The 24,877-nt window shown below is 45.4% G+C and overlaps 2 protein-coding genes across 9 annotated transcripts in view; one reads left to right on the forward strand and one right to left on the reverse strand.

Moving 5' to 3' along the window:
- ETNK2 (ethanolamine kinase 2) overlaps positions 1 to 6,889 on the forward strand; it is a gene marked incomplete at its 5' end in the record, with an annotated part of 25,614 nt that extends 18,725 nt beyond the window's left edge. Inside the window, 2 exons of one of the 4 annotated variants that reach the window (XR_013840347.1) lie at positions 5,557 to 5,739; positions 6,753 to 6,889. Coding sequence is in view for 3 of the 4 variants with exons in the window: in XM_079982377.1 (XP_079838503.1) it covers positions 5,557 to 5,689 (133 nt within the window). Of the gene's footprint in view, positions 1 to 555; positions 828 to 2,140; positions 3,988 to 5,556 lie in introns of those variants that run through there. The other 3 variants (XM_079982375.1, XM_079982376.1, XM_079982377.1) reach the window with 3 other exon arrangements.
- SOX13 (SRY-box transcription factor 13) overlaps positions 6,818 to 24,877 on the reverse strand; it is a 61,345-nt gene continuing 43,285 nt past the window's right edge. For 3 of the 5 annotated variants that reach the window (XM_079982364.1, XM_079982366.1, XM_079982365.1), the window contains exons 7-14: positions 24,650 to 24,764; positions 23,449 to 23,531; positions 23,204 to 23,363; positions 21,206 to 21,315; positions 19,399 to 19,495; positions 18,485 to 18,628; positions 11,836 to 12,052; positions 6,818 to 11,058 (exon numbers count right to left, since the gene is read on the reverse strand). In XM_079982364.1, the coding sequence (XP_079838490.1) occupies positions 10,779 to 11,058; positions 11,836 to 12,052; positions 18,485 to 18,628; positions 19,399 to 19,495; positions 21,206 to 21,315; positions 23,204 to 23,363; positions 23,449 to 23,531; positions 24,650 to 24,764 (1,206 nt within the window). In that variant the 3' untranslated portion in view covers positions 6,818 to 10,778. The remainder of the gene's footprint in view (positions 11,059 to 11,835; positions 12,053 to 18,484; positions 18,629 to 19,398; positions 19,496 to 21,205; positions 21,316 to 23,203; positions 23,364 to 23,448; positions 23,532 to 24,649; positions 24,765 to 24,877) is intronic. The other 2 variants (XM_079982367.1, XM_079982368.1) reach the window with 2 other exon arrangements.

The raw sequence follows: 24,877 nt of genomic DNA on the forward strand, positions 1-24,877 counted from the left end.
CATTGGTAAAGGAAATTTAAGGGAGATAAGAGGGATGCTTGTGGGTGTCATTTCTCCCTGGGGCAAGGATGATTCTGAAGCAATATACCATTTTAAAATTGGTGGTTTTGTGCCACGGGAGTTGCCAGTGACAATCTGTCCTCCATTTTGATTTGATATTGGCATAAGCTGTTGAGTGACCCAAGATCACTGTGTGATCTTCGTGGCTGAGTGGGGTCGAATTGCATCTCCCCCACTCCCAGTCTGGCACATTCCCTATAGCACAGTCACTGTAACGTACAAAGCACCTAAAATAACCATACTGTGAGCACTGGGTGAGATAGATCCATATATTAGGGTTTGAATAGAGATGTAAGGGGGATTCTTATCAGTGTGAATGGCGGGGGGAGGACCAAGTGGTGTGTGTGTGTGAGTGAGTGAGAGAGAGAGAGAAAATGTAAAGGCATGGTGCTATGAGCACCTGCAAATAACAGTCATAAGGCACTGATAAACTAGAGTGGATTCATATAACTAGAACTTCTTTAACAAGCCTCTGTCTCTTTCCCTTCTCTGCAGGTATGCAGACATAAGATTTAAACAGTACTTTAAAGCAAAACCTGCAGTGACATCCTTCAAAATGTCCAAGTGAGGTTAAGGCCCCAAAGTGTCTTCTGGTCCTCAAGATCCCATACTTATTTTCTCTGGGTGTAGAGCACCTGCCCCCCCACCCATCCTCCTCCTCCTGCAGTTGCTTCAATGCTGAGCGGTCAGACATCATGAAACGGGGGATGAAAAAGGAAAGCACACCTTTTTTGAAGCCAAAAATTAAATCAAGCCCCTGGAACATGGCTGTGCCATCCATGGATTATCTGCCACGTGTTGCTTTCAGAAGGTGATGTTAGGACATGGCTGCTGGCAAGAGATTGCATTCACAGAGTCTGGGGGATTAAGGAATGCTTCAAGGGCTTCTGGGCTTAAGGAGTGGGTAGAAGGGGTTGGCTTAGAGACTTGCATAGCCTTGAAGGTCTGTACTGGATGGAATCCCCTCTGTTCCTTGGCTGGGAGGAATGGCTAGGCAAAGGGTTTTTAACAGTTCAGTCCTGTGCATGTCTGCTCAGAAGTTAAGCCCCACTGAGTTCAATGGAACTTGTGCCGGGTGAGTTTGTCTAGGATTGCAGTCTCAGCAAACCATGGCATTCTGTTATTTTGATCTTGGGCTAAAGTTTGAAGAGAGGGGTGGTAACATCTCTATACTACACTGATAGGAATAGCTTGAGTCCCTCTCAGACCTCCCACCCCTCAATTTCTTTCAAGAGATTGAGATGGGAGAGTTTGGAAGATACCTTGCAATGCCCTGCGATGATCTCTTTAAAGATATTGAGGCAGCAGGAAAGCCCCAGACCGTACAACTTTAATGCAGCTGCTGCCTAATACATCAGCTGGCAAATGGGTTGTCTACGTTGCAAGTCTTACTATAGGTTACTGGAGATACAGTATCCGTCAGGTGGGGTATGCATGTACAATTTAAGCTACACTGCTTCAAAAAGGGCCAATGTGCATCAGCATGGTGGAAGGAAACACAGTAATGTTGGCAAAAAAACATGGATATACCAGGATTACCAAATACTCGGCCATCATGATGGCTGGGGGTGGGACAAGTCCCCCAGTCCTTTGCCTCCCTCCCACTGCTGTGTTTGTCAGTTCTATGTGGCATCACCCTTGAGCAGGACTTCGTGCCATTCAGTATTTAGAGAATGTGAAATGACATGTTCCTTCTCCATGAGATTAGATCACAAAAGCAGGCAAATGAAATCGATGCCAGTCCAGCAGAGAAGACAATTGCACTAGTCAAGTCTAACGATGGACCTTTTGACCCCAAAAGCTGCCTGAGGAATACACACTACACTAAACAATTGAGGCTGCAATCCTAAACCCCATTTGCCTGGGAATATGCTCCTTTGAATTCAACAGGACTGACTTCTGGTGCTGTTAATGGCCCAAATAAAAGACAGACTGACTCAGTGGCAGTGCCAGTTCAGCGGTAGGGCAACGTGTAGATTAGACAAGCCCAAGAGATGCTCAAATGCTCTTCCTGGCCTCCTCTACCACCCCTTTAGCATCCTGTTTTACTTTATATGTCAATATACCTTATTGTCCCTAGATGGTGAAAAACTGGAACCAACTTGAAACATTCCTTTTGAACTGTGATCAGCTCACATGGTGCTGTGCCTCACAAGCAGGCCTCTTGGGTTCCTTTATGAGAGGACCAAACCTACGTACACACCTCCTACTGGTTCTCCAGTCAGAATGGGAACATGTCTCCGGCTTTGCCCCAAGGATGGAGAAACATGGATGGGGAGAGGCAGAGTGAGAATCAGGAATCTATCAAACATGAGAAGCTGTCTGTATGCCACCCCCTGTCCCTTGGGATATTATTTTGCTTAGTGAACCATTAATAGAATCAGGAACAACAGATCCCTCACTTCCTCATGATGTCCTCACTGCTTAGTTAGGTACTTTCATATCCCCAGTGATCAGATTTTCACTGAATATGTATTTTGACAGAACCAACCAGCCTCCTGCAGTCTTTTAATTGCTGTGCTGTTTTAATTAACTTCCTCACCTACAGCCTACTGCTCCTAGGATTCAATTTCCTGTGGTTTCTCTGCACTGGTATAGTTAAGGTAGAATCGATTTCAAGGGAGGTCATTAAGTGCCCTGTAGATGCTACTCTGCCAAAGTAGGGGGCAGTCCCAATTTGTCACAAAAGCAGAACTATGGGGAACAGGGTAGGGACTGAAGTCTACTGAGTTTTGGTCTAAGACTGGCCACTGGTGAGAACCCAAAGCTTTCCAAATCAGTCCTTTGCACTAAGCAGGGGAGGGGAACCAGTGATCTTCCAGATTTGGGACTACAACTCCTGCCATTCCTGATCACTGGCTATGCAGCCTGGGGCTGATGGGAATTGGGAATTCAGCAACATCTGGAAGACCCCAGGTTCCCCAAGGAAAAATTGAAATTTCACTGAAGCTTCCCAGAATACCCTGTCACCCATGCAGAGTTTCTCATTTAGAAATGTGGGTTTTAGTATTCTTGAATTTTCTCTCATTTACTGGCTTTTGCAAGCACTTGATCTTTTAAAGGAGGTCAACCATATGGGAATTTGTATATGAGAAACTGCAATGCAACGGGTGAAGAAGACAGTTCCAAGATCTTGCCTACGATCAGATCCATGAGCAGCAAATATAGCAATCTTGCTGATAGGCAAGATTCATGGGTTTCCACTTGCTGTGTTCTGCTGTCTTCATATCTGTTGTCCCAGGAATGACTTCAGTGGAGACACTGGAGGTGGGAGGAATCATGAATGAATGGAATGGTGATGCAAACTGGCCCTTCCATATGCACTCTGTTAGGCAAAAACCGTACTTTCACAAGCAAGGAGCATTGCCTTCCGAAGCTGCTCTGTCTCCAACCCCAACCCCCTGGTCAGCAGCACATGTGTGCTGCCGAAATGTGAATGTAGAAGTGATTTTTAACTACTAGGTTGCTTGGTGCACTTTAGGAAATGAGACCTTCACAAAATCAAGTTCTATGCGATTTCTGTCCTATACCAGAGAGAGAATGGATCAGTGTGGAGGCTGCTGTCTCAACGGGGAGACCCCATAAGCTGCATCCTGGCCACAGTTTTTCTGGCCACCCCTGTTTTTCTAATCCCTTCCCTTATTCTAGAATATTTCAACATTTGAGGAGATTTCTAGCTGTCACACATATTTCCATGTGTCCATCTCAGTGTTTGGTCCACTAGATCACAGTGTGCAGAAGTTCTTTTTGGAGTAAATGTGATGCCACTGCAGTGTGGGAGCTTCAGGCACAGTCCAGACTTCATAAAAACTGGAGCCACTCCTCTGAGAAATGCACGCTTGCTGCGCTTTCGTCCACAAGCACCAATTTTGCCTTGAGGGTCAAGTCCCCTCTCCCCAGAAGAGTTTTGCAGCTTAAAACAAACAGGCTGGTTGTGTTTGTATAAGCAATGCTCTAAACCCAGGTAGCCCACTAGAAGCATAGAGGAGGAACCAAATTGGGGGGAAACCCAGGATTAAAGATACATGCCCTTTGGAAAGTGAAAGCAGGCACTGGGTCCATCCCACAGGGGGAAAGAAAACCCAAAAGGTTTTATGCGTCTGTCCGAACCCTCATAGAACCAGAAGCCAAACCACTCATGTTCCAGAATGAAGATTCCGAGTAGCCTTTTGGTATATCAACTACTATCAATTTACAAGCATGAAAATGGATTTTTATTATTCCACATGATGAAATATACACTACACATACTAAGCATGCACTTCCAATATTCTGCTTATAGACCCAATGCCAACTGAAAGCTAGTGAGCACTCACTTCTATCTGGAATTTGCCCTACGAGCAAGCAGTTTTGGAGTGCCTTCTTCATGTGTCTGCACTGTGTATTTGATCATATAGAATATTAAGAATTTATTTTTGTAAGCTCGCTATTGTGTATCTTACCTTAACTCTTGTCTTCTTGTAGCTGCATGCTACCAAGATCAAACATTCTGTTTTTATTTTGACTATTGTGCCACATGACAGCTTTGAAAAACCCTGGAAAAATTATTGTTTGGGGCCCGAGTAGGCTTCTGGACACAAAACAAGTGTACAATGAACTGTTGATGCTTACGTGTTGTACTGTGTACTCAAGGAGCAGGTTTCCCTGTGTTGTTGTGTAGTGTAGAAAGTAGTCCTCAAAATATGACCCTTTTAAAGCTCTTGAGGGCTCTAAAGCTTGCACTATCTTGACTTGGTTGGGCAAAAGCAGGACATGCCAACAAAGGTGTGCCCTGTTAAAATGTGTAAGCTTTCCCAATCCAGTACAAAGCCACCAATCAATGGACGAGGCAAGACTAGTTTACCAAGAATTGGAACTGCATCTCTTAACTCAGGGATAGTTAACATGATGCCTTCATGTTGTTTGATTTCAGCTCCTATTGACCGTACTGGCTGGGGCTGATGGTCTGCAACATCTGGGTGTGACATTGGCTATCCCTACTTTAATTGGTTACTGATGCTTCTCCATCCCATGCAACCATGTTATATGCGTTCCCTCAAGTTGCAGGTGTGGACAGAACTTTGAGTTGTGACCCAACCACTTTCCTCATCAGTAGTGACCATGCATTCAGCTCTGTGTATATAAAACTGCAAGATATTTTTTCAGCGAAAAAGAAAAAAGAGAGATAATTAAGACCCTGGGTGTGCATCATTTTGAAAGGCAACTAATGAATTCCAAGAAGTGTTATGCGGTTCCTTGAGCTGGGCTAGGCACTGGAGAGAACAAGACACGAGAGTGTGCACCACAGCGAGCACCAAATTGTGTAGCCAGCCACTCCATGCTGTTTGCATTTTCAGAAAGTAGAATGACCCATCTTGCCCTTAATAGGCCGGTTTTGGGCGAGAGGGGAGGAGGGAACTGCCACCAACCCAATCTCTGAATGACAGGCCAACATGGCTGGATGTCTCACCAAGGCAGACTGCATGAATTCTATCTACCCCTTTTGTCCTCCGACAGGCTCAAAATATCGTTCACCTGCCCGAGGTCATTTCCATCAGCAAACTATCCTTCAGATCAGCCAGCAAATAATTCCATCACATCAATGCTGCGTAGCATATTTGCACTCCATGGTAGACAGACATTCTCATAAAGAACTATGCACTAACAAGTCAGGAGAACAAAGCCAACTTTCTCTGGCAGGTTAGAATTCAAATCATGGCCAAGAAATCCACATACATTTGAGCTGTTGAGCCTTAAGGCTTGCTTGGCGGGTGGTGATGTTTGGCTGGTGAGGCCGTTGCAAAGGAAAAGCTGCTTCTGGCCTTTGATGAAGCAAAGAAAAGATGGAACATTTTGCTAGATGTGCACCTCCTCTCCAGTGACATGGGGCAGATAAAATATGAGCTGGGAATGCTGTAGCTGGGACCAAGGCAAACTGGGTCTCAAGATTCCCAATTTCCATCATTAATTTAAGTGGCGATTCAAATCAACCCTACTTATAGGGCAGAAGTGATAGACAGAGCGCCACCTTCTTACCTGACCCCCCTTGTCTCCTGTCACTGGCACACCAGGAGGGGCATGGTTCAAACATACCAGCAGAGCCACTCCATTGGTGCGTTTGCACCACACTAAACTCATCACCACTTCATTCCTGTAGCACACCACAGCAGTGGCAATGATAGGTCAGGTAAACTACTGTGGAAGGCTGATTCTTTTTAATTTACAGTGGTGCCCAAAGTGGGGTGGGGTGGTTACAAACTAGAAGGGGGGAAAGGAAGCGGGATGGTTAGTCCAGGCTCAATTATTTCCAATTGAATAGAAATGATGGCATGGGTAAGTAGGTAATCTCACCCCACATCAAGTAGTGATTTAAAGGCTGGATTGGCAATCCCAGCATTTGGGACATTTCAGCTACACGAGAACTAGGAATCAAAAGCAGACACCTTCACAAAGCAACTGAAGCTAAGGACAGCAGGTGTATTGGGGGGGGGGCGTTGAATACACTTCAAAGACAACTGCTGATTCAATTGGCTTTTTCCTCTTGTAAGCAAGTTTTGCAGGGGTCCTTACAGGACTGGGCTGCATAGCTCACACCTGCAGTTTCCTGGTCAGTGCCAACATCTGCATATTAACCCAGAGCAGGTTTGTCTTGTCCAGTGTACCTGCTGTATTTAAGAGCGTAACCAGGAAGTATTCTCAATCTTCACCTGCAGGCAGAAAGTAAAAAGGAATGGGGGCTGTTGCGTCAGCTCCACAAAACTAGATCTCTGCACAATCCTCTGCTCAAAAACATCCTCTTTATTGTACCACGGAAAAGAAAACCCATTATAAACAAGTATATTGAAATATACAGGTTAAGTTACTAGTCTTATTAACAAAATAAAGCTCTATCTATATGTACAGATATCTTTGTGGGGGGGGGAGAGAGGGGACAAAACAAAACAAAAACAGCAGCCAGTTGCTAGAGAAAACCAGGGTGGGCAGGTGGATGTGTTTATAAAAAAAACAGCAAGAGGCAAAGCCTTACCCATTCCCCCGCTAATTGTCTCACTTCCTCTCCACTGAGCCTGTCATGTGCCTTTCTTTGCTCTCATGAAGCTGTCTTTAACATAAATGAGAGTTGGGGAGGAATAAATAACCAGGGAGGTGCAGGTAAAGCCAGTCAGGGGAGCCAAAGCAGCCAGCACAGGTCACACGGATAGACAAGGGGAGGTTCCAGAGGGAATTCCTGCATTCGTCTGTTGTGGCAAAGAGAACAGTGTCTGGTGTGATAGCTCAAAGACTTAACACAGTCAGAGAGGAATAAACCTTTGTGAACGAGGGTCCAGGTGCAAGGGCATTAATTAGAGGTTTCACCTTTTAAAAAAAAATGGGGGAACACCTTGCCACTCTTCTTGCAAGTGCAATTTTGCTTGTGATGCAAAGAAAGCAAGGAAATCTTGGTCCCTTAGGTTGGGTCATGTGGATAAAAAAGGTTGATGTTTCAATACAGTGGTACTTCTGGTTACAAACTTGATTCCTTTCGGAGGTCCATTCTTAACCGGAAACCGTTCTTAACTTGAGGTACCACTTTAGCTAATGGGGTCTCCCGCTGCCGCCGGTGCACAATTTCTGTTCTCATCCTAAGGTAAAGTTCTTAACCCGAGGTATTGCTTCCGGGTTAGCGGAGTCTGTAACCTGTGGTGTTTGTAACCTGAGGTACCACTGTAAATTACTTTTGCCCAAAGAAGGAAGGACTTTTCAGATGACATGGAGTTTTTCTTAAAAATAGAAGTGGAGCTGAATTGCTTTTACCTCCAACTCAATCCTCCTTTCTCTCATTGTTCATCTCCACATCTGGAATAAAAAGATGTGGTATACATGCACTGTTCCAAGATACGAGGGAGGAGGATTCCCACTTGGGACGGCCATCCTGTCAAAAGCCAGAGACTATCCATTTTCACAATTGAGATGAGGCAGAGTAACGGTGTCTTTCTACTATTTTTGCTTTCTCTATGCCATTCCATCTTTGGCCAGTAGAGAGCAAACGCCTCCCATGTTTTGGAGCATCTCTACTTTTATATTCTCCATTGGCTTCTGCTAGATCATTGTCAGAGAAGACTGAGAAGTTTAAGAAGGTCATCAGGTGTGGTGAGATGGGGGAAAGGGGTGTATGCAAACACACACACACTATACATCTATATATTTTAAGACCACGACCCTCTACATTCCCTCTCAATGCCCCTGCTTCTCTTTCCTTCTTTTCAAGTGGTGAAATTCAGCATTCTCCACTCATTGGCCAAGGACAATGTGAATCAGTACCAGAACTACTGCAGCTGCTTTGACCAATTCCACAAAAGAATAAATGGGAGTAGAACTGGGCCAGAAGGATGCAGGAGAAGCCCCTTCAGCACTGGGCCAAGGAGGACTTGTGTATATAGTCATACCTCATGTTACGTTTGTTTCATGATACGTTTTTTCAGGTTGCGTCCCACGGTGACCCGGAAGTACCGGAAAGGGTTACTTCCGGGTTTCGCCTCTGGTAAATGCGCAGATGCACAAAATGACATCACAGGCATGCGCAGAAGCAGCAAATTGCAACCTGTGAGTGCGCAGATGTGCCGCTGCAGGTTGCGTTCTATTCATGTTGCGAACGGGCCTCCGGAATGGATCCCATTTGAAACCAGAGGTACCACTGTAACAAGCAAGGAAGAGCTTATGTTGTGACCACAGCAGGTAGAGAAAGTTGACAGGGTGGACATCTAAATACATCTAAACACACCTGACAGGGTGTGTGCGATTGGCCCACAGTTATTTAGAGTTACCAATTCATTAAAGGTTTTAAAATGTACTCATTCAAATTACTGGGCCTTGAATGAGTCCCGTATTGCAATTTTTCCTCACAATCTCCCTGGGTTACAAGAGGGGAACTCAAGCACCTGCTGCCTTCTTTGGCTGTGCTAACCATTTCTCTGGCTTCCTTGCCGGAACTGAACCCTGATTCCGCGGGGCCGACATGGTGCCATCACAGACCATGGCAGTGGAGGCACATCCTAATGCCTCCCTATCAATGTTCAGTGGTACTGTCTCTGTGTACTGTAACAACCACAGGTGATGGGGAACCAGGGTTCAGTTCCCAAGAGGGGGCCTGAGAATCTGTCACCACATCCGAAGCAAGCAGCTGCTGTTACCTATGCCATCTTAGACCCGCTTACCTGGGAGGAAGCTCCATTAAACTCAATGGTATCTGATGCTATAGTGACACATAACCAGGGTGGCATAACTAGAATTAACTCCGCAAGAATCTCTGCCTGAGTTGGGATTCTCCTCTTCTCACAGATATGACCAAGGGATCCTGATCTCCACTAAGGATCTAGTTAGTTTTGAACCCTGCTGCTGCTGCTGCTGCTGGGTGTCTCCTGCTGCTGCATACACTGAGAACTGGCAAGCACACAAGCACAGGAGGGAAACGGGCAGTGGCTTATTTTACAAACTGGGCCAGGGCTGCCAAGGGTAGAAGAGGGCCCCTCCGAGATGTCTGTTGTTATTCATTCAAGTCCAGAGCTAAAAATGGCTCTATGGGAATTTACTGGCAGGGCCGGTGGGAGCAGAAAGAAACAAACACAGGACAAAAGTGGAGTTGGGGTGGGGAGGGAGATGCAGAACTGGCAGGCATCCGGAACATACAGGGAACAAGCGTTCCACCCAGTTTGAGCAAAACTGAAAGGCCCCAGAGAGGTCAGATAAACTGGTGGTGACTGTGTGGCTACTAAAAGCTGGTGCAGAACGCCAGCAGGTGAGGCCTCTGTCCAACCAGCTGCACACACCAGCTTTCAAGGAAAGGAGATCAAGCAAGCAATGGACACAAGGAGAGATTTGCTGGTAAGCCACAGCACAACTGAATGCTGCATGGAAGACACATGCAGTTGTGACTAGGAGTAAACTTCTCCCCAGTCTTGCATTTGCTCCGAAGAGCAAAAAGATTGGTGTTATATTGCTCAGTTGGATTCAGGAGATCTTACATTCCTGGATTGGCTTCAGGTTATATTCCCGGTTGTATGCACTCCCTTGCCAGTCCATAATGGATTTTGTTCCCTCTTATATAAACTCACAGCAGCTTGAGGAGAGAGCCCTGTGCCTCCACCCAGAGGGCAGGAGCGATGTCCCTCAGCAGTCGCAATGTCATCTGCATTCCAAGGCTCTCCTTGAATGGCACCTCTCTTTGAGCCTGACCCTCATGCACATTCAGCAAGCCTGAGCCAAAATTCCTTCCTTTCAAGAGAGAAGATGATGAATGATCAAGAATCCCTACCAACACTATGGACACCAATGACACACAGGCCAGATCCTTTCTTTCTTCTGCTCCATGTCTGTCTTTTATATAAAACATCTAGGAAAACACTGAGTCAGACCATTGGTCCATCAAGCCCAGTATTGTCTACTTTGACTGGCAATGGCTCTTCAGAATAAGAACCTTTTCATTGGAAGTGCCAGGGATTGACCTCCTGCACGCAGAATGTGTCCCCCTATGCCGCTGAGCTACAGCCCATGGGTACAACTTGGTACAACTACCCACAGGTCTGGCTGCATCCCGGGAATCTGCAGCCACACAGCGGAAGAACCTGGGGGTATTTTCTCTCTTCCTTGGCCCTCTCCCGCCTTCTTCCAAAGTCAGCTAATTATTTTGATGCTGGAAAGAGGACAAAGGCTGGGGAAGTCCCCTGTTTCCACACACCTCCCTCCCCCTTCACACCACTGGCTTAGTCTGTGAGAACCACCAGCTCGCCATCGCTCTTCTCCTCGCCCTCCGAATCCTCTTCTTCGCTGTAGTGGTACATCTCGCCATCAGGCACTGAATGACTGTCCTCAGCCCCGTCCCCTTCCTCTGGCTTCAGGCTACGGGTGTTGATGATGACCGGCATGTTTGCTTCCATGCCACGGGGCAAGTAGTGGTCCATCAGGGGTGAAGCCAGCTGCATCCCAACTGACCGCTGGTACATGAGATCCGAAGAGGAAGGAGGCATCTGGCTGCCCTGAGGTCTAGAAAAGACATTACAGCATGAGAACCATAGCCTCCTCTCTGCTGCTCCGCCACTAACATATACCCCACCTCTCCACAAGGGACTAGGGACTCAGCTGTACAGCTGCAAATATAACGTTTGAAGTGCATTATACAAATATGACACTAGATGGTGATAGTGAGCTTAGGGCAAATTCAACATATTTTTCAGAACTTTTTTTTTAAAAAAGCATTTTCACAGCATTTCTCAATGTGTCTAGATTCCACCTAGGTTGCAGTGTGTTTGGGCAATGCTGCCCTCTAGGAAATGCAAGTGAAACAGAGGAGCTGTCTGCCACGACCCTTGCTGGATATCAGCTTCCAGATCCTGGGAAGGGCTTTCGGGGCTGCCTGTCTTCTGTGAAGTGCCAGCTATGCTGATGTGATGTGATCCAGCAAAGTATTTAATCACATGTGTGATCCCTTCAAAGTCAGCGAGGCTATCCATAGGCTTAAAGTTAAGACCCCCGGTTTAGTGTTTGTCTGGGTCAGTATAAATCAGCTGTGTCCTTGCCACCGAGGCATAATTTTTAAGAATGTGCATGCCTCTCTGTGGCGACTACCAAGGAAGCCTTTGCTGGCCACAGTCAGAGGTTTATGGTCCCACATTTTGCTCGTGCAAAGGGCATTTTGCAGAGGACGTGCTGGGCTGTCTTTTGCTCCCCAAATCAGCCACTCCCTAAGTCAGATTTGAGCAACAGGAAGCTCCTGGCTGGGCTCGGGAGCAAACAGAGGGGAGAAGGGGCAGGGAGCCTCACGCAATCAGGTAGCCCTGCCTGGCGTCCTGGCGCCGATTCCTCATCAATGCCTTGTATTCGCCGACACGGAGCCGCTTCCCTTCCACGATGCAGGTGCGCTTGGGGCGGGGCTTGTACTTGTAATTGGGATACTTCTCCAGGTGCTGGCGGCTGAGCCGAGCCTGCTCCTCATAGTAGGGCTGCTTCTCCTGATTCGACATTGATTTCCATCGTGAGCCTGCAAAGTGGAAACAAGAGGCAGAGGGAGAGGTTTAACCAGTTTACTTTGTTCTTGTTTCCAGCCACGTATAGCTAGCCTGTTCTGTGCTGTCAAAATACTGCTTTTTAATGTAAGCAGGAGGGGATGTCCTTAAAACAAAAGGAGAAGGGGAGGGACGACACAAAAATAAATGGATCTGAGAAGTTGGAGATGAGAAATATAGGCAAGCAATTACTCTTCCAAGTCTGAAGTCTGAACCCAACAAAAATGGGTTGTTCAGCAGGCCATAAATTACAACAAACAGGCTGCATCAGGTAGATCACATATTAGTAGTAGTAGTAGTAGTAGTAGTTGAAGTAGTTGTACCCTGCCCATCTGACTGGGTTGCCCCAACCTCTCTGGGAGGCTTCCAACAAATATAAAAGTAGAATAAAACATCAAACATTAAAAATTTCCCTATACAGGGAATAGTGCTCATCCACAAATTGTGCAAGACTTGATCAAGGCAATGGATATGCCAGATGGAGCACCCATTTCAAAAACAAAACAAACCCTACATCTCTGCATCCCCTTGCATAATGCCACATGTGCCTTTTAAATGAAGAAGAGCAGAAGCAGGTGTCCATCAAATATTTTCAATCCACTTAAGCTAGGAGCAAGGACCATAGATTCCTCCATGTGTTCAGTTTGCACATTTTTAAATAGGTATGTATTTTATGTCCTCAGTGAACACTAACCCTAACGTCATGGTTAATATCACTTCACACTACCAGAAGGAAACAAAGTTATTCGCAGGGACAATGTACAAAATACAATATACTATGAAATCCATTAACACGAAAGAAATATAATGAACGTGCTCATCCACAAAAAAATTATCCAAGCACAAGATAACCACTGGAAAAGGATGAACACCAAAAATCAAACCACCAAAATCCAGGAGACACAGTGCTTAATAAAGACTTCTTCACCTTGTAATAATAATAATAATAATAATAATAATAATAATAATAATAATAAAAAATTTTATTTATATCCCGCCCTCCCCAGCCGAAGCCGGGCTCAGGGCGGCTAACAACAATAAAACAGTACAAAAGTACAGCACAAACAACACTCTAAAATCATTAATTATAAAATTAATTAAATTCAAGCCACTGGCCACCATTGGGCCAGAGCTCCGTGAAGATTGCCGAGGGAGGGAGTCAGGCTGTGCCCTGGCCAAAGGCCTGGCGGAACAGCTCTGTCTTGCAGGCCCTGTGGAAAGATGTCAAGTCCCACAGGGCCCTGGTCTCTTGTGACAGAGTGTTCCACCAGGTCGGAGCCACAGCCGAAAAAGCCCTGGCTCTAGTTTAGGCCAGCCTAACTTCTCTGTGGCCTGGAACCTTCAAGATGTTTTTATTTGAAGACCGTAAGTTTCTCTGTGGGGCATACCAGGAGAGGCGGTAATGAGCACATATAGCTGAAAAGTTTTCATTTGAAGCTCTCAGCTATTGTCAAGCAGCAAACACTGACTCATAAAGGTTGTTTACATATGTTATTATTTCAGAGAGATGCACTGCACATTTCAAACACTGGATTACTTGAGAGGTGGTAAAAAGAGCCAGACTGCAAGGCCCAAATACCAAAACAGACAAGTGAGAATTTAATTAATTTTATTTCTTTCAGCTATATGCCACTTAATCACTGAAGTTTCTAAATGGTGTGCATAAAAAAATTACAAAAAGCATATGGTGAATAATATCAATGAAAATTAAACATCAGAACAGAGAACTTCCTTAAAATGCTTCTGGAACAGAAAGGTATTTTCAAATGCCCAAAGTTCTAACAGGGAGGTGATCTGCCTGATACCAGCTGGGAGGCAGTGCCTCAGAATCAGGCCCACAATACCAAATGTACAGCTTGTGGGGGATACAAGTCGTGCATCTGAGTCACTGAGGACCACTAACAGTTGTTAAGGGCTTTGCAAATTAATACAAGAACCTTTAACTTGGACTGGTAACATATGAGCAGCCAGCGCAAACTGTTTAAACCATGGTGTTATGTGCTGACGATAGTCTGTCCCCACAAATAGGATAGCGGTAGCATTTTGCACCAGCTGGAGTTTCCAGACCAAGACGAGGGCTTGCTCCACCTAGAGCCCACTGTGATAATCCAGCCTTTCCATATAAAAGGCCACAAGCCACAGTGAACAGGCAGCCCACCTATTGCTAATGAGAACCCCTCCCTCCTGCTGACCTTTCCTGTCACCTTCCTATGCTGCTCTTTTTGAATTCTTCCAAGCACAAGGTATGGTGAGCAGGTGCAACAGCTAAAATAGGCTGCCCCGCTGTAACTCGAATTCCCTGGGCTGGGTGACCTTTACTGTCATTCCTACCAGAAAGTGTGTGAAGAATGCAGGCTGGAGAGATATGGAAGGTTTCGTCCAAGCAGAGGAAGAAGCAGAGGAAGAAAATCAGCCCAAGATTACTTTGGCAGACAGGACTAAAAACAACAAACACAGCAAGCGTTCAGCAGAAACTCAGCCTGGACAAAATTCACTTGGTCAAGGCTTTTTGGAGAGGGAAACTACAGCAAAGCAGGGTGGGTTGAACTACCCCTTAACTATTAAAGAAACTCAAAATCAAAACAATGATGAGTCCTGAGGCCAGATTTGCAAATACAGCTGAATGAGGTGGCAGAATGGACCATTATCATTTCTGACTGCAGGCAGGGGTGCCATTTATGAATATTTACCTAAGTACAAAAACCCACAAAACCTCTTTGCAGCAGAAACTGGCACACCATGAAGCAGCTCCCTCTTCCCAATTTCTACTTGTAGGTAATAAAAATTAAAATGGAGAGCGTTAAAAAATGGGAACATCCTCATCTGCATTCAGAAGAGATCTAGTCGATTCTACCGTCTCCTTCTGATGCAGCTCCAACCAGTGTGACATTCATTAATATCTGTGAAGTATTGAGCTGCTGCAGTTCATGTGGGCATGATACAAATTTGCACACTTTCAAACTATGCCAGAAAGATTCTGATGCAAATTCCCGCAGCTAGCTCATGAAAACTTTCGAGATATGCTCTCTCAAATAAGTAATGTTTAAGTAACACAAATCCATCACAGTGGCTATTTGTAGGTTGTGGGGTGAAAAAGGCAGTCTACCACAAGGCCCCTTGATGCTGAAGGTCAACGTGGGTTAAGAGCACTCCTTTAAATAAAGAGCCCTTACTTTTATTTTAGCAACAATGCACAAGCCCAGATTAAACATGCGGAGAGTAACCCACAAACCTCCAATGCTGAAGCATAACATGTTCACTCCCAGCACCACTGAACTGAGACCTCCTTCAGAAACCACACCAACCTCTTTAAATAACCACCCAGGCTATGCGACAGCTCAACACTAGGCCACATCATGGGAAACACATGCTTGAGTGAGACAGCACTGCCGCTAGTGAGGGTTATTTTTGTTTAGCATTAACAAAACATGACATCTATATTAGGTATTGTGCTGTTAACTTCTACCTGTGGTGTACAAAAAGACCAGACAAGGAGCTGGATGTCACACAAAGCAAGGGTAGAATCCAGCCTAGCTCTAAGACTCGTGTTCCATCTGCACAAGGACTTCTCCTTCCACAGTGGAACATTTCCTCCCTCTTTTCCCTGTCATGCACTCTCTAAATCTCTTCTAGGGGCTCCCCGCAACCTTCTGGAACAGATTTGGGAAGAGTGTGGGATGTGAATGGCAGACAGTGGGAGAGTCCTATTGTGCAAGTGGATGTAGCAATTGAATACTGCCCTGTGTTTTTAAGGCTCAAATCCTATGCTCACTTACCTGGCAGTAAGCCTCATTGAGTTCAACAGAAATTTACTTCTGAGTAGACATGGATTGCACTGAGTGTATGCTATTATCCAAGAGTTCACAATCTTCTACTTAAATTTTGGGTTAAGATTCAGGTGATGAGTGATCATATGATTTGCTTATTGGAACAGTCTTCAAAATATACCTTATATAGCAAGCTCGTGGTACTTTATTCTCACAACCTGAGTTTTCAGAGGTATGTGTTCTTACAACTGGATTCCCTGCTTACTAGCTCTGACGAAGAAGAGATTACAAGGTAATCTCATTCTAATCTAGCGGCAGAACATATGCCAATTTTTGCCCAATAGTTTAGGGTGGAAACCACCCACCAGGAGGGAATATTATACAGCAGAGCTCCCTACAACTAAGAAGAGTTCTCATGTCATCATTCCCCTTTCTTTACTGACGTTTTTGACAGGCCCCTGTCCCAAGAAGCTCACCGTCTTTCCCCCCCTTAAGTTAAACTTTAAAGCACCATGTACGTATATCTACGTACGTATCTACACTGATGTAGCAGAACAACAGCGTACAGCTGCCAGGTCTAAGAAAAGTTGTGAAGGACCAGGCAGGGGTTGGAGCAAGTCACAGTGACTGGAGCAAAAGTGTTCCTTCACCCTCAGGTTTTCCCCAGCCAGGCCTTAGAATTCCTTAGAATTGTTTACCTGGACTGCTTGTAAAACAGGATGGGAAAGTTGTGGAGGTACAAAAGCTGTAGATCTACTTATTATTTTGGCCCTTTATAAGCAAGCCCCTGTGGTTGTTAAGCTTGCTAACAGGGATAATTGCCATACACGGGGGTTTTCTATGGAATGAAAAGTATGCATAAAGTGGCTCAGCTTGCTATGGCCACTGCAAAAAACCTGGGGTTACTTTCTCAAATGTTGTGGGTTGTCATGGCAATACTTTGTAAGAAACAGAGACCCGGGAGTTGCCTTTTATATTGTCATTTTAAAGCGAGATAATCCATTTTATCAGGTGTACACATGTTGTGTGTCTTGCCATTGGATATACTTCACAGATTACGATATTTGCTGTTGACACAAAAATAGTTATTATAACTTTTGGTAGAAAACCGTAAAATTGATCGGTTGACCAACTTGACTGTTCCAAACTGGAAAACTTACTTCTGGGTTTGCAGCGTTCGGGAGCAGATTTGTTCAGCAACTAAGCAGTTTGAGAACCAAGGTTCCACTGTACTCACTGCAATGGATGTGCCATCTCCCATCTTCAACCATAAATCCACAGGCAAACCATGGGCCATCTCAATGAAGCTCATGGACCACTGGTGGTCCAAAGGCCACACTTTGTGGACCTCCAAGCTATGGGATTGGCCTGACACACAGGCCTTTGTTTTAACCATATTTTCATGAGTGTTGCTGAGGGCAGAGATCATCCAGGAGTAGGCAAGGCCTAGTGTAGCACTGTACGGGGAACAGTGATAACGGGGGATAAATCTAGATGGTCAATAATTTATAATTTAAAGAGAGATAAATCTAGATGGCCAATAATTAATTGTGGTTCCAATAAAAGCACTAGAGAAGTCAACACAGGTTGCTCATCATTTCCATGTCTCTTTCAGAGCAGCTCCTACACTGCTTCATTTAATTCACAACCCCTTCGCTTCCTTGTGGTCCAAGGCAAGATACTTTCACTGCTCTTATCACTTAGGCTGGTTTGTGATAAGCCATCCTTTCTGCCCAATCACCATGGGTTCCACAGGTAATCCTGCAGATTAGAATGAATATAGGCATGTTGTAGATTGCCACCTAATTAGCACTCATCAGTACCAACCGATCAGGATTTCTGCCGGCTGTGAATTTCAGAATAACTTCACATGCCTGGCATCTTTCGGTCAGCTGTATGTTGGTGTGGAGAGAGAAAATCGCCTACTGGAAACCTCTCTTCTAAGTTTCAGGTTTTCAAGCACCAGTTCCTTGGGTTGGCGGCAGTCCACAGACTGCCTCCCACCAACCCACAGCTCAGAATCCTGTTCCTGGAACGAAGCCTTATTTTGTTCCTTCTTCCAGCAGCAAAGCTCTAAAGAACAAGAGACAGAATAGGCTTGCTGGTGAATGGAAGAAGTACTAAGTCTGTACAGGCTCACTCCTGAGGGCTACTGGGAAAAGCTGGCCGCCTGCTGACTTCACAGCTGCCAAGGAAGGCCTAGAACTGCTTCTCTAGGTCCGTGCAAAGCCAGCAGTTTATGTCACTAGCATGCAAAAAAAGATATAAAAGGCCCACAACCACAGCTGTATCTATAGCTCCCTGAGAATGGGCTTCCTCTGCACATGTGGGTTTTTGCTCTCTCTTTTTCTAATGCAAAATAAAACCTTAAAAAATAGAAAATGCTGCTTTCACATCTGCTCAGGTGTCAGAGCCAAAGAATCAAGACAGCCGAGAGAGAAAGAGAGAGAGTGAATATGAGGAGGATTTACTTTTGTGCTTTTATCATAGCGCACAGCCTGCTGGTAACCTGCATGAGATTAGCAGTAATTCCTTGCCTGAGGGTGCATGGGGCTAACAATGTGCCTTACAGGAATCCCAAAAGCCATGGAGGGGAAGGGGGGGAGCCGAACGAATAAGGACACCCGCCCACAGACTTACCTAGAATCTTACTGATGCTTGAGTTGTGCATGTCTGGGAAGGCCTGCAAGATCTTGCGTCTCTCGTCCTTAGCCCACACCATAAAGGCATTCATGGGACGCTTTATGTGGTTGTTGTTCCTGGATTCGGGGAAATGTCGTGAGCCTGTGAAGGAAAGACCAAGGAACAGCCACTATAGAGACACCGGCAAAGCCAAGCCAAGCTAAACAGAACTGGCAAAGGATTAGGGCATTTAGGAGCAAGCAGCAGACTCAGTTTAGAAAAGAAAATACTTCTTCATGCAGTGCGTGGTTCAACTAGGGAACTCGCTTCCACAAGAGGCAGCGATGGCTACTAACCTAGATGGCTTTAAAATAGGATTGGACAGATTAATAGAGTAGAGAGATATTGGTGGGTAAAGTCTGCCTCTGCAGTTAGAGTCAGCAGTCCTGCCCTCCCCAAACCATGGACTTCACGAATTCTCAGCTTCTTTGCAGTTTCACTTACAGCTGACATGTGGAAATCACATTGTGCTACCTATAGGCCATGTGTGGAGAACCTTTGGCCCTCCAGGTGTTGCAGAGCTACAACTCCCTGACCATTGACCATGCTCGCTTGGGCTGATGGGAGTTGAAGTTCAGCAATGTCTGCAGTGCCAAAGGTCTCCTACACCAGCTATAGATAGCACAATGTGGTTTCTGTATATCAGCTGAGTGTGGAACTGAAAAGAAGCTGAGAACTTGTGAAATCCATGGGGGAGGAATCTCATTATACAAACTAAATGGGATTTTTCCGCTTTGCCTTTCCCCCACCCCAATTATTGGGCTTTGGAGACCTGAAAGATGTTATCTGCAGCAGAAGCACCTATGAGGAGCAGAAACGGGGGGCACCCAATTCTACCATAGATATTTTTTTTTATGATCAACTATCATTACCATCCCCATCACAGGTTAGCATGGACTCATCCAGTCTCTGCAAAGAAGTCTCATCCACCTGTTCTTTTGCAGGTGAAGAATCCAAGCTGACGTGGTCCTGAAAGCACATGGGAAGGTGGTTTACTGAATTTTACCAGGGCAAGCAAGGTTAGGAGCGACTCAAATGAAAACTTCAACTGAAGCATTTACTGGCATGTACTTTTTGCTAATAATAATAATAATAATAATAATAATAATAATAATAATATATTTATACCCCGCCCATCTGGCTGAGTTTCCCCAGCCACTCTGGGAGTATTAAAAACAATACAGCATTAAATATTAAAAACTTCCCTAAACAATAAATAAATAAAGGCTAAATAAAGACTGTATGCTTTTACTTCTTGTTAGTCAAAAGTAAATGACTTTTGAGAAATAAAGAGCCCCAAAATGCAGGGCTGCATAGGACCAGCCCAAGACCAGCATGCAGCACTATCTGCAAGACAAAGGGGCCTGGAAAGGTTGTTTAGGGCACACCACCATGCTTGAACTCAGCAGGCAGGGCCGGAAAATATCAGAATCCCCTCAATTTAGAGGGAAGCCCCATTGAAACCAAACTGGAAACTCCAGCAATCATTCTAGATCACTTCTAAAAGCATCACTCTAAAGACAAAAGTCATGGGAGCAAGATCTTCTTGTAACTTTATGACAACAGAGCAAGAATTCTATTTAGTCATGCTCCTGAAGTTCAGAATTGGGGAGTTCAGGGCACAAGCTTCCCAGTTCAGAACTTCTGAGTCAACCCCCAACCCCCGACTCTCCAAGTCCAGAATCAGATTATAATTTGTTTGGTTCCAGCAACAGCCTCTCCACTGCCACACCTCTTCCCTTACCCACTGAATCAATCTAGCAGTGTCGGAGGTGATGAAAAGGGCTACTACTGTTACAGCTTAGGTCCTACAGCAGCATGGGAAGTCCTGGAAAATATAATTCCCCAAAGATTCTAGTGTCTTAATAAGAAAGCTGAAGAGCTGGGAGACTGCAGTTCCCAGGGAACCTGGTACCTGGGATGCTGTTGCTGCATCTAAACCAGGCACCCCCAACCTGTGGTCCTCCAGATGTTTTGGCCTACAACTCCCTTGATCCCTAGCTAACCAGCGGTCAGGGATAACGGGAATTGTAGTCCAAAATATCTGGAGGGCCAAAGGTTGGGGATGCCTGATCTAGACTGCAGCATCAGCCCTTCTTGTTGCCTTTGCAGAGTATATTTTGGGACAAAAAGAAGGGACAGTGGAGCTAATTATGGAATCCTCACTACATTGTCTATTGGGGTAGAAGCTCAACTAAGAAGCTCACAAGCCTTCTCATATTTCTGATGATCTCGCTAGAAGCACAAGCTCAGCATGCCTCAAGCTTAAAAATGTATACCTAAATTCAAGTCCAAACCAAGTTCCAATTAGCTCATTATAAATGAGTCCGTTCCTAATTGAGCCTTGGCAAGTTCATTCTTCGCTATTACAAAAGTTGACTTTGAAAACTTGGGTACCAGTTACATTCCTTACAGGTGATGGGTCTATCCCTCCACAGATTCCACATTATACTTATTCCTATCTACTTCCTCAAAAATATGGTTTTCACACCTGACTTTTAACAGAGAATGCATTTTCAGGGTGTTATAGGAATTCTAAGGTTTTATATATACAGAATAAATGTTCATAAATGTACAAGGCAAACACACATGCATAAGTACAGTGCCTGAAACAGTACGGAAATCCCGACTCTCTCCCTCTTTAGGACCAAACCTGTCTCAGAAATACCACTTACTTACCTTCCTATAGGGATGATTTGGAGATCCATCCAATGCTCTGCTTTGGCTGTGTAGAAGCTGCCGGGCATCCTGGATTGCTTTGGTGATAGCATCTCCCTCCCCCAGGAACCCTGAAATTTAAAAATGGAATGGAATCAGTGTCACAAGATCAAGCAGGGATATCTGGTGCCCTTGCACAGAGCCCATTCTCAGAAAGGTACTTGGGGAAGAAAGGCATGCCACTTAAAATTCCATTTCCAGCAGTCTTAGATTCATTGTCTTCTAAAGCACCCAGTTAATATTCTCTCAGACCCATCAAAAGATTTTTGTCTTATCAGAAAGAGAAAGCTTTAGTTATCTTGTGCCTTCCATTATCATGAAGCTGCAGGGTGAGCCCCTCTCATGCAAAACACATTAGATCACATCCAGGTACTCTGCAGCTATTTATTTGGAAATACTAGCACTGTACCATAAAGAATGTTGGGATGCGGGTGGCGCTGTGGGTTAAACCGCTGTGGGCTTGCCTATCAGAAGGTCGGTGGTTCGAATCCCCTCGGCGGGGTGAGCTCCCATTGCTCGGTCCCAGCTCCTGCCAACCTAGCAATCTGAAAGCACGTCAAAGTGCAAGTAGATAAATAGGTACTGTTCCAGTGGGAAGGTAAATGGCGTTTCCGTGCGCTGCTCTGGTTCACCAGAAGTGGCTTAGTCATGCTGGCCACATGACCTAGAAGCTGTACGCCGGCTCCCTCGGCCGCAACCCCAGAGTTGTCCGTGACTGGACCTAATGGTCAGGGGTCCCTTTACCTTTACCATAAAGAATGGAGATTCAGGTCCCACATAAGGATGCATTTGAAAATGGGGAGAAATCTACTTTTCAGTGTTCTGTATTTGACCACAGCAAAGTGGTTAAATGGGAAACAAATCACATTTTAGTGAATTTGAATACGTGCTTCTAGAGCAGCCCTTTCCTAATCTAGTGTCTTCCATAGACGTTTAGGATCACACATCAGTCCCAGCGAGCATTGCCAATGATCAAGGATTACGCAAACTTTGGTTCAAAACATCTGGAGGACATTGGTTGAAAAGGCTGCTCTAGAGTAAGGTTACCAGATTTTTTTTTCAATGAATCCAGGGACACTTTTCAACTTTTGTATGGGGACTGATTTGTAAATCCGGAGACTGTCCCCGGGAAATGGGGCCGTCTGATAACCTTACTCTAGAGTGAAAGTATATTTCTCATGGTATCTTTCTTTTCAAAACCAAAGAAAAAAGCTGCCATACACAAGCAGGCTTGGGATTTTAAATTTCTGAAAATTTAAACATATATTAAATGAAACACATTTAAACAGAGCATGTGGACATAACTGATATGAAGTTGTGTTATACTGAGTCAGACCAGGACTGAGCATTGCCTCCACTGATTGATATCAGCTCTCCAGTCTTCCTTAGTCCTGCCCGGAGATGCCAGGAATTGAACCTGGAACATTTTCTGTATGCTCTACCAATGAGCTACAGCCTTTCCCCTTCCAACACTGGTGCAGCAGGACCAACAGACAAAGACAATGCCAAACAGAACCCTGAGGAATGCCAGGTTCAAGTCCTTCCTAAATCCAGGGATGGGTGCAGATCTTTTCCCGCAGCAAATCAAGAGAGTAAGGTAACAAATCATGAGCTAGCAGTTGTTATCCAAATGCAGGAGCACTTCTGTGCCAGCTCAGAACCTGAGCAGGGGGAATTTCCATAGCCTTACTGTTATGTACTGAAGTTTTCACCCTGGGCCAGCAGGGGGATACTGTAGATAGTTTTCACTCAGTTCCACATATGCAAATAAGGGATTGAAAGTGACGTTCAGTGATTGGATAGTTACAGAAAGTGGTTACTGTTGCGTTGTAGTGGAGCTCTATATAAGCAGGCTGGCTGAACCCTTCAGTTCAGTTCTGTTCTGGCCTGTGAATAAACAAGAGCTGTTTGAAGAATCGCTGTGTCGTCCGATATGTTCACCCACAACTTAACACTTACCCAAAGGGAGGCTGGGAGGGCTGGTCTGCAGCTCCTGAGAGACCCCATGGTTAGGAGTGAGGGACTGGCAGCTGCTGATCTTTAAGCTGGGTGAGCTGGAGGAATTGGGGAGCTCTGAGCCTTTGGGCTTTGCTGTTAAGTTCAGTGGCTGCGAAGATTCCTGAAAAGGAAGGAGAGAAGGAGAGTAGAAGCGCATTCCCAGAGGGGTTTGGGAGCCCACAGAGAAAACAGTTTGGGGGTTGCACCTGGATCTGTAGGTGGCCTGAGCTTGCGGGTCTCTTCAGTGCGGACAGAGGGGGGCTGTGCAGCAGTTGCATGGGGTACTCCACTGCAGATGGGACAGGAAAGAGAACAGTCGGAGATTAGTTACCAAATCAAACAGATGCTCAAATCTTTCTCCCAGCGAAATCTCTCCAGGAATCGCAAGCTTTCTGCATTAAGAGCTTGGAAACTCAAACGGGGCTCTCAGGGTTAGGCAACCCAAAACAGGTTTGCATAAAATTGAAATTGGTTTAACAGCTAATCAATAGTTCCCTGGTGTGTGTCTCTGAGCATTTGATGGAGTCATGGTCCTCTGATACAGAGTCTTCCTATGACAGCAGCCCCAAGAAGGAGACAGATCCACACACTGGTCCTTCTCATGTGAATCCACTGGCATTGGAGCCTACATCTTATCCCCTAAACCCTGAGAAAACACCTCCAATAACTAAACCACAGACTCCTCTGAGGATCAGGGAAGCCCAAATGAGTTTTCCCCAAAACAGTTCCTACAGATGCAGCACTTGGCAGGGTGGGGGGCAGGGGACAGAGGCCTTCCCTCTTGACTGTGCAGTCCGGACCATAAAGCTCTGCCAGTTCCTCCAAGACCCTACCGAGACAATTTGGGATTTTCTGCCACAGCTGCAGGACCACTAACTGTAATCCTGGATGGTTTCTTGGCCCTTTTCTGAGATAAGGCTAGCCCCAAACATTTTGCTGACTCAAGTGAAGGCCAAGACAGGCTAGCTGGAACCAGCTCTTTAAATCCAAGAAGCCTGACTGATTTGGCTTTAATCGAAGATACTACCGTCTTTTTTGCTCTGTAAGACTCACTTTTTCCCTCCTAAAAAGTAAGGGGAAATGTATGTGCATCTTATGGAGCGAATGCAGGCTGCGCAGCTATCCCAGAAGCCAGAACAGCAAGAGGGATTGCTGCTTTCACTGCGCAGCGATCCCTCTTGCTGTTCTGGCTTCTGAGATTCAGAATATTTTTTTTCTTGTTTTCCTCTTCCAAAAACTAGGTGCGTCTTGTGGTCTGGTGCGTCTTATAGAGCGAAAAATGCATTACATTTGCCAACTGCATAGACTTGCGTGGTCCCATGGACACGCAAGGCAACTGTGCAGAAGCACCCAGAAAGTCTGTGTCCCATTAACCAGAATTCAACACTTTTCTTGGCCTCTTCGTACCTGGTTTACAAGGGATTGGCTGGATGGGAAGTGCCATTTGAGGATCTGGGGAGACCGGAAGAGGCTGGTGGCTGGGAGGAAAGGCTGGAATCATTACATAGGGCATGTTGACCTGCTGGAGAGAAAAGGGTGAGGGGGACAGACAGACAGACAGACAGACAGAGCCAAATACAAAGTTACCTTTAAGCAGTGCATTTTCTAGGAGGTACTCAGGGGTACGTAGTACTG

Source organism: Podarcis cretensis, assembly GCF_951804945.1.
Source record: "Podarcis cretensis genome assembly, chromosome: 6".
Taxonomy (NCBI): Eukaryota; Metazoa; Chordata; class Lepidosauria; order Squamata; family Lacertidae; genus Podarcis; species Podarcis cretensis.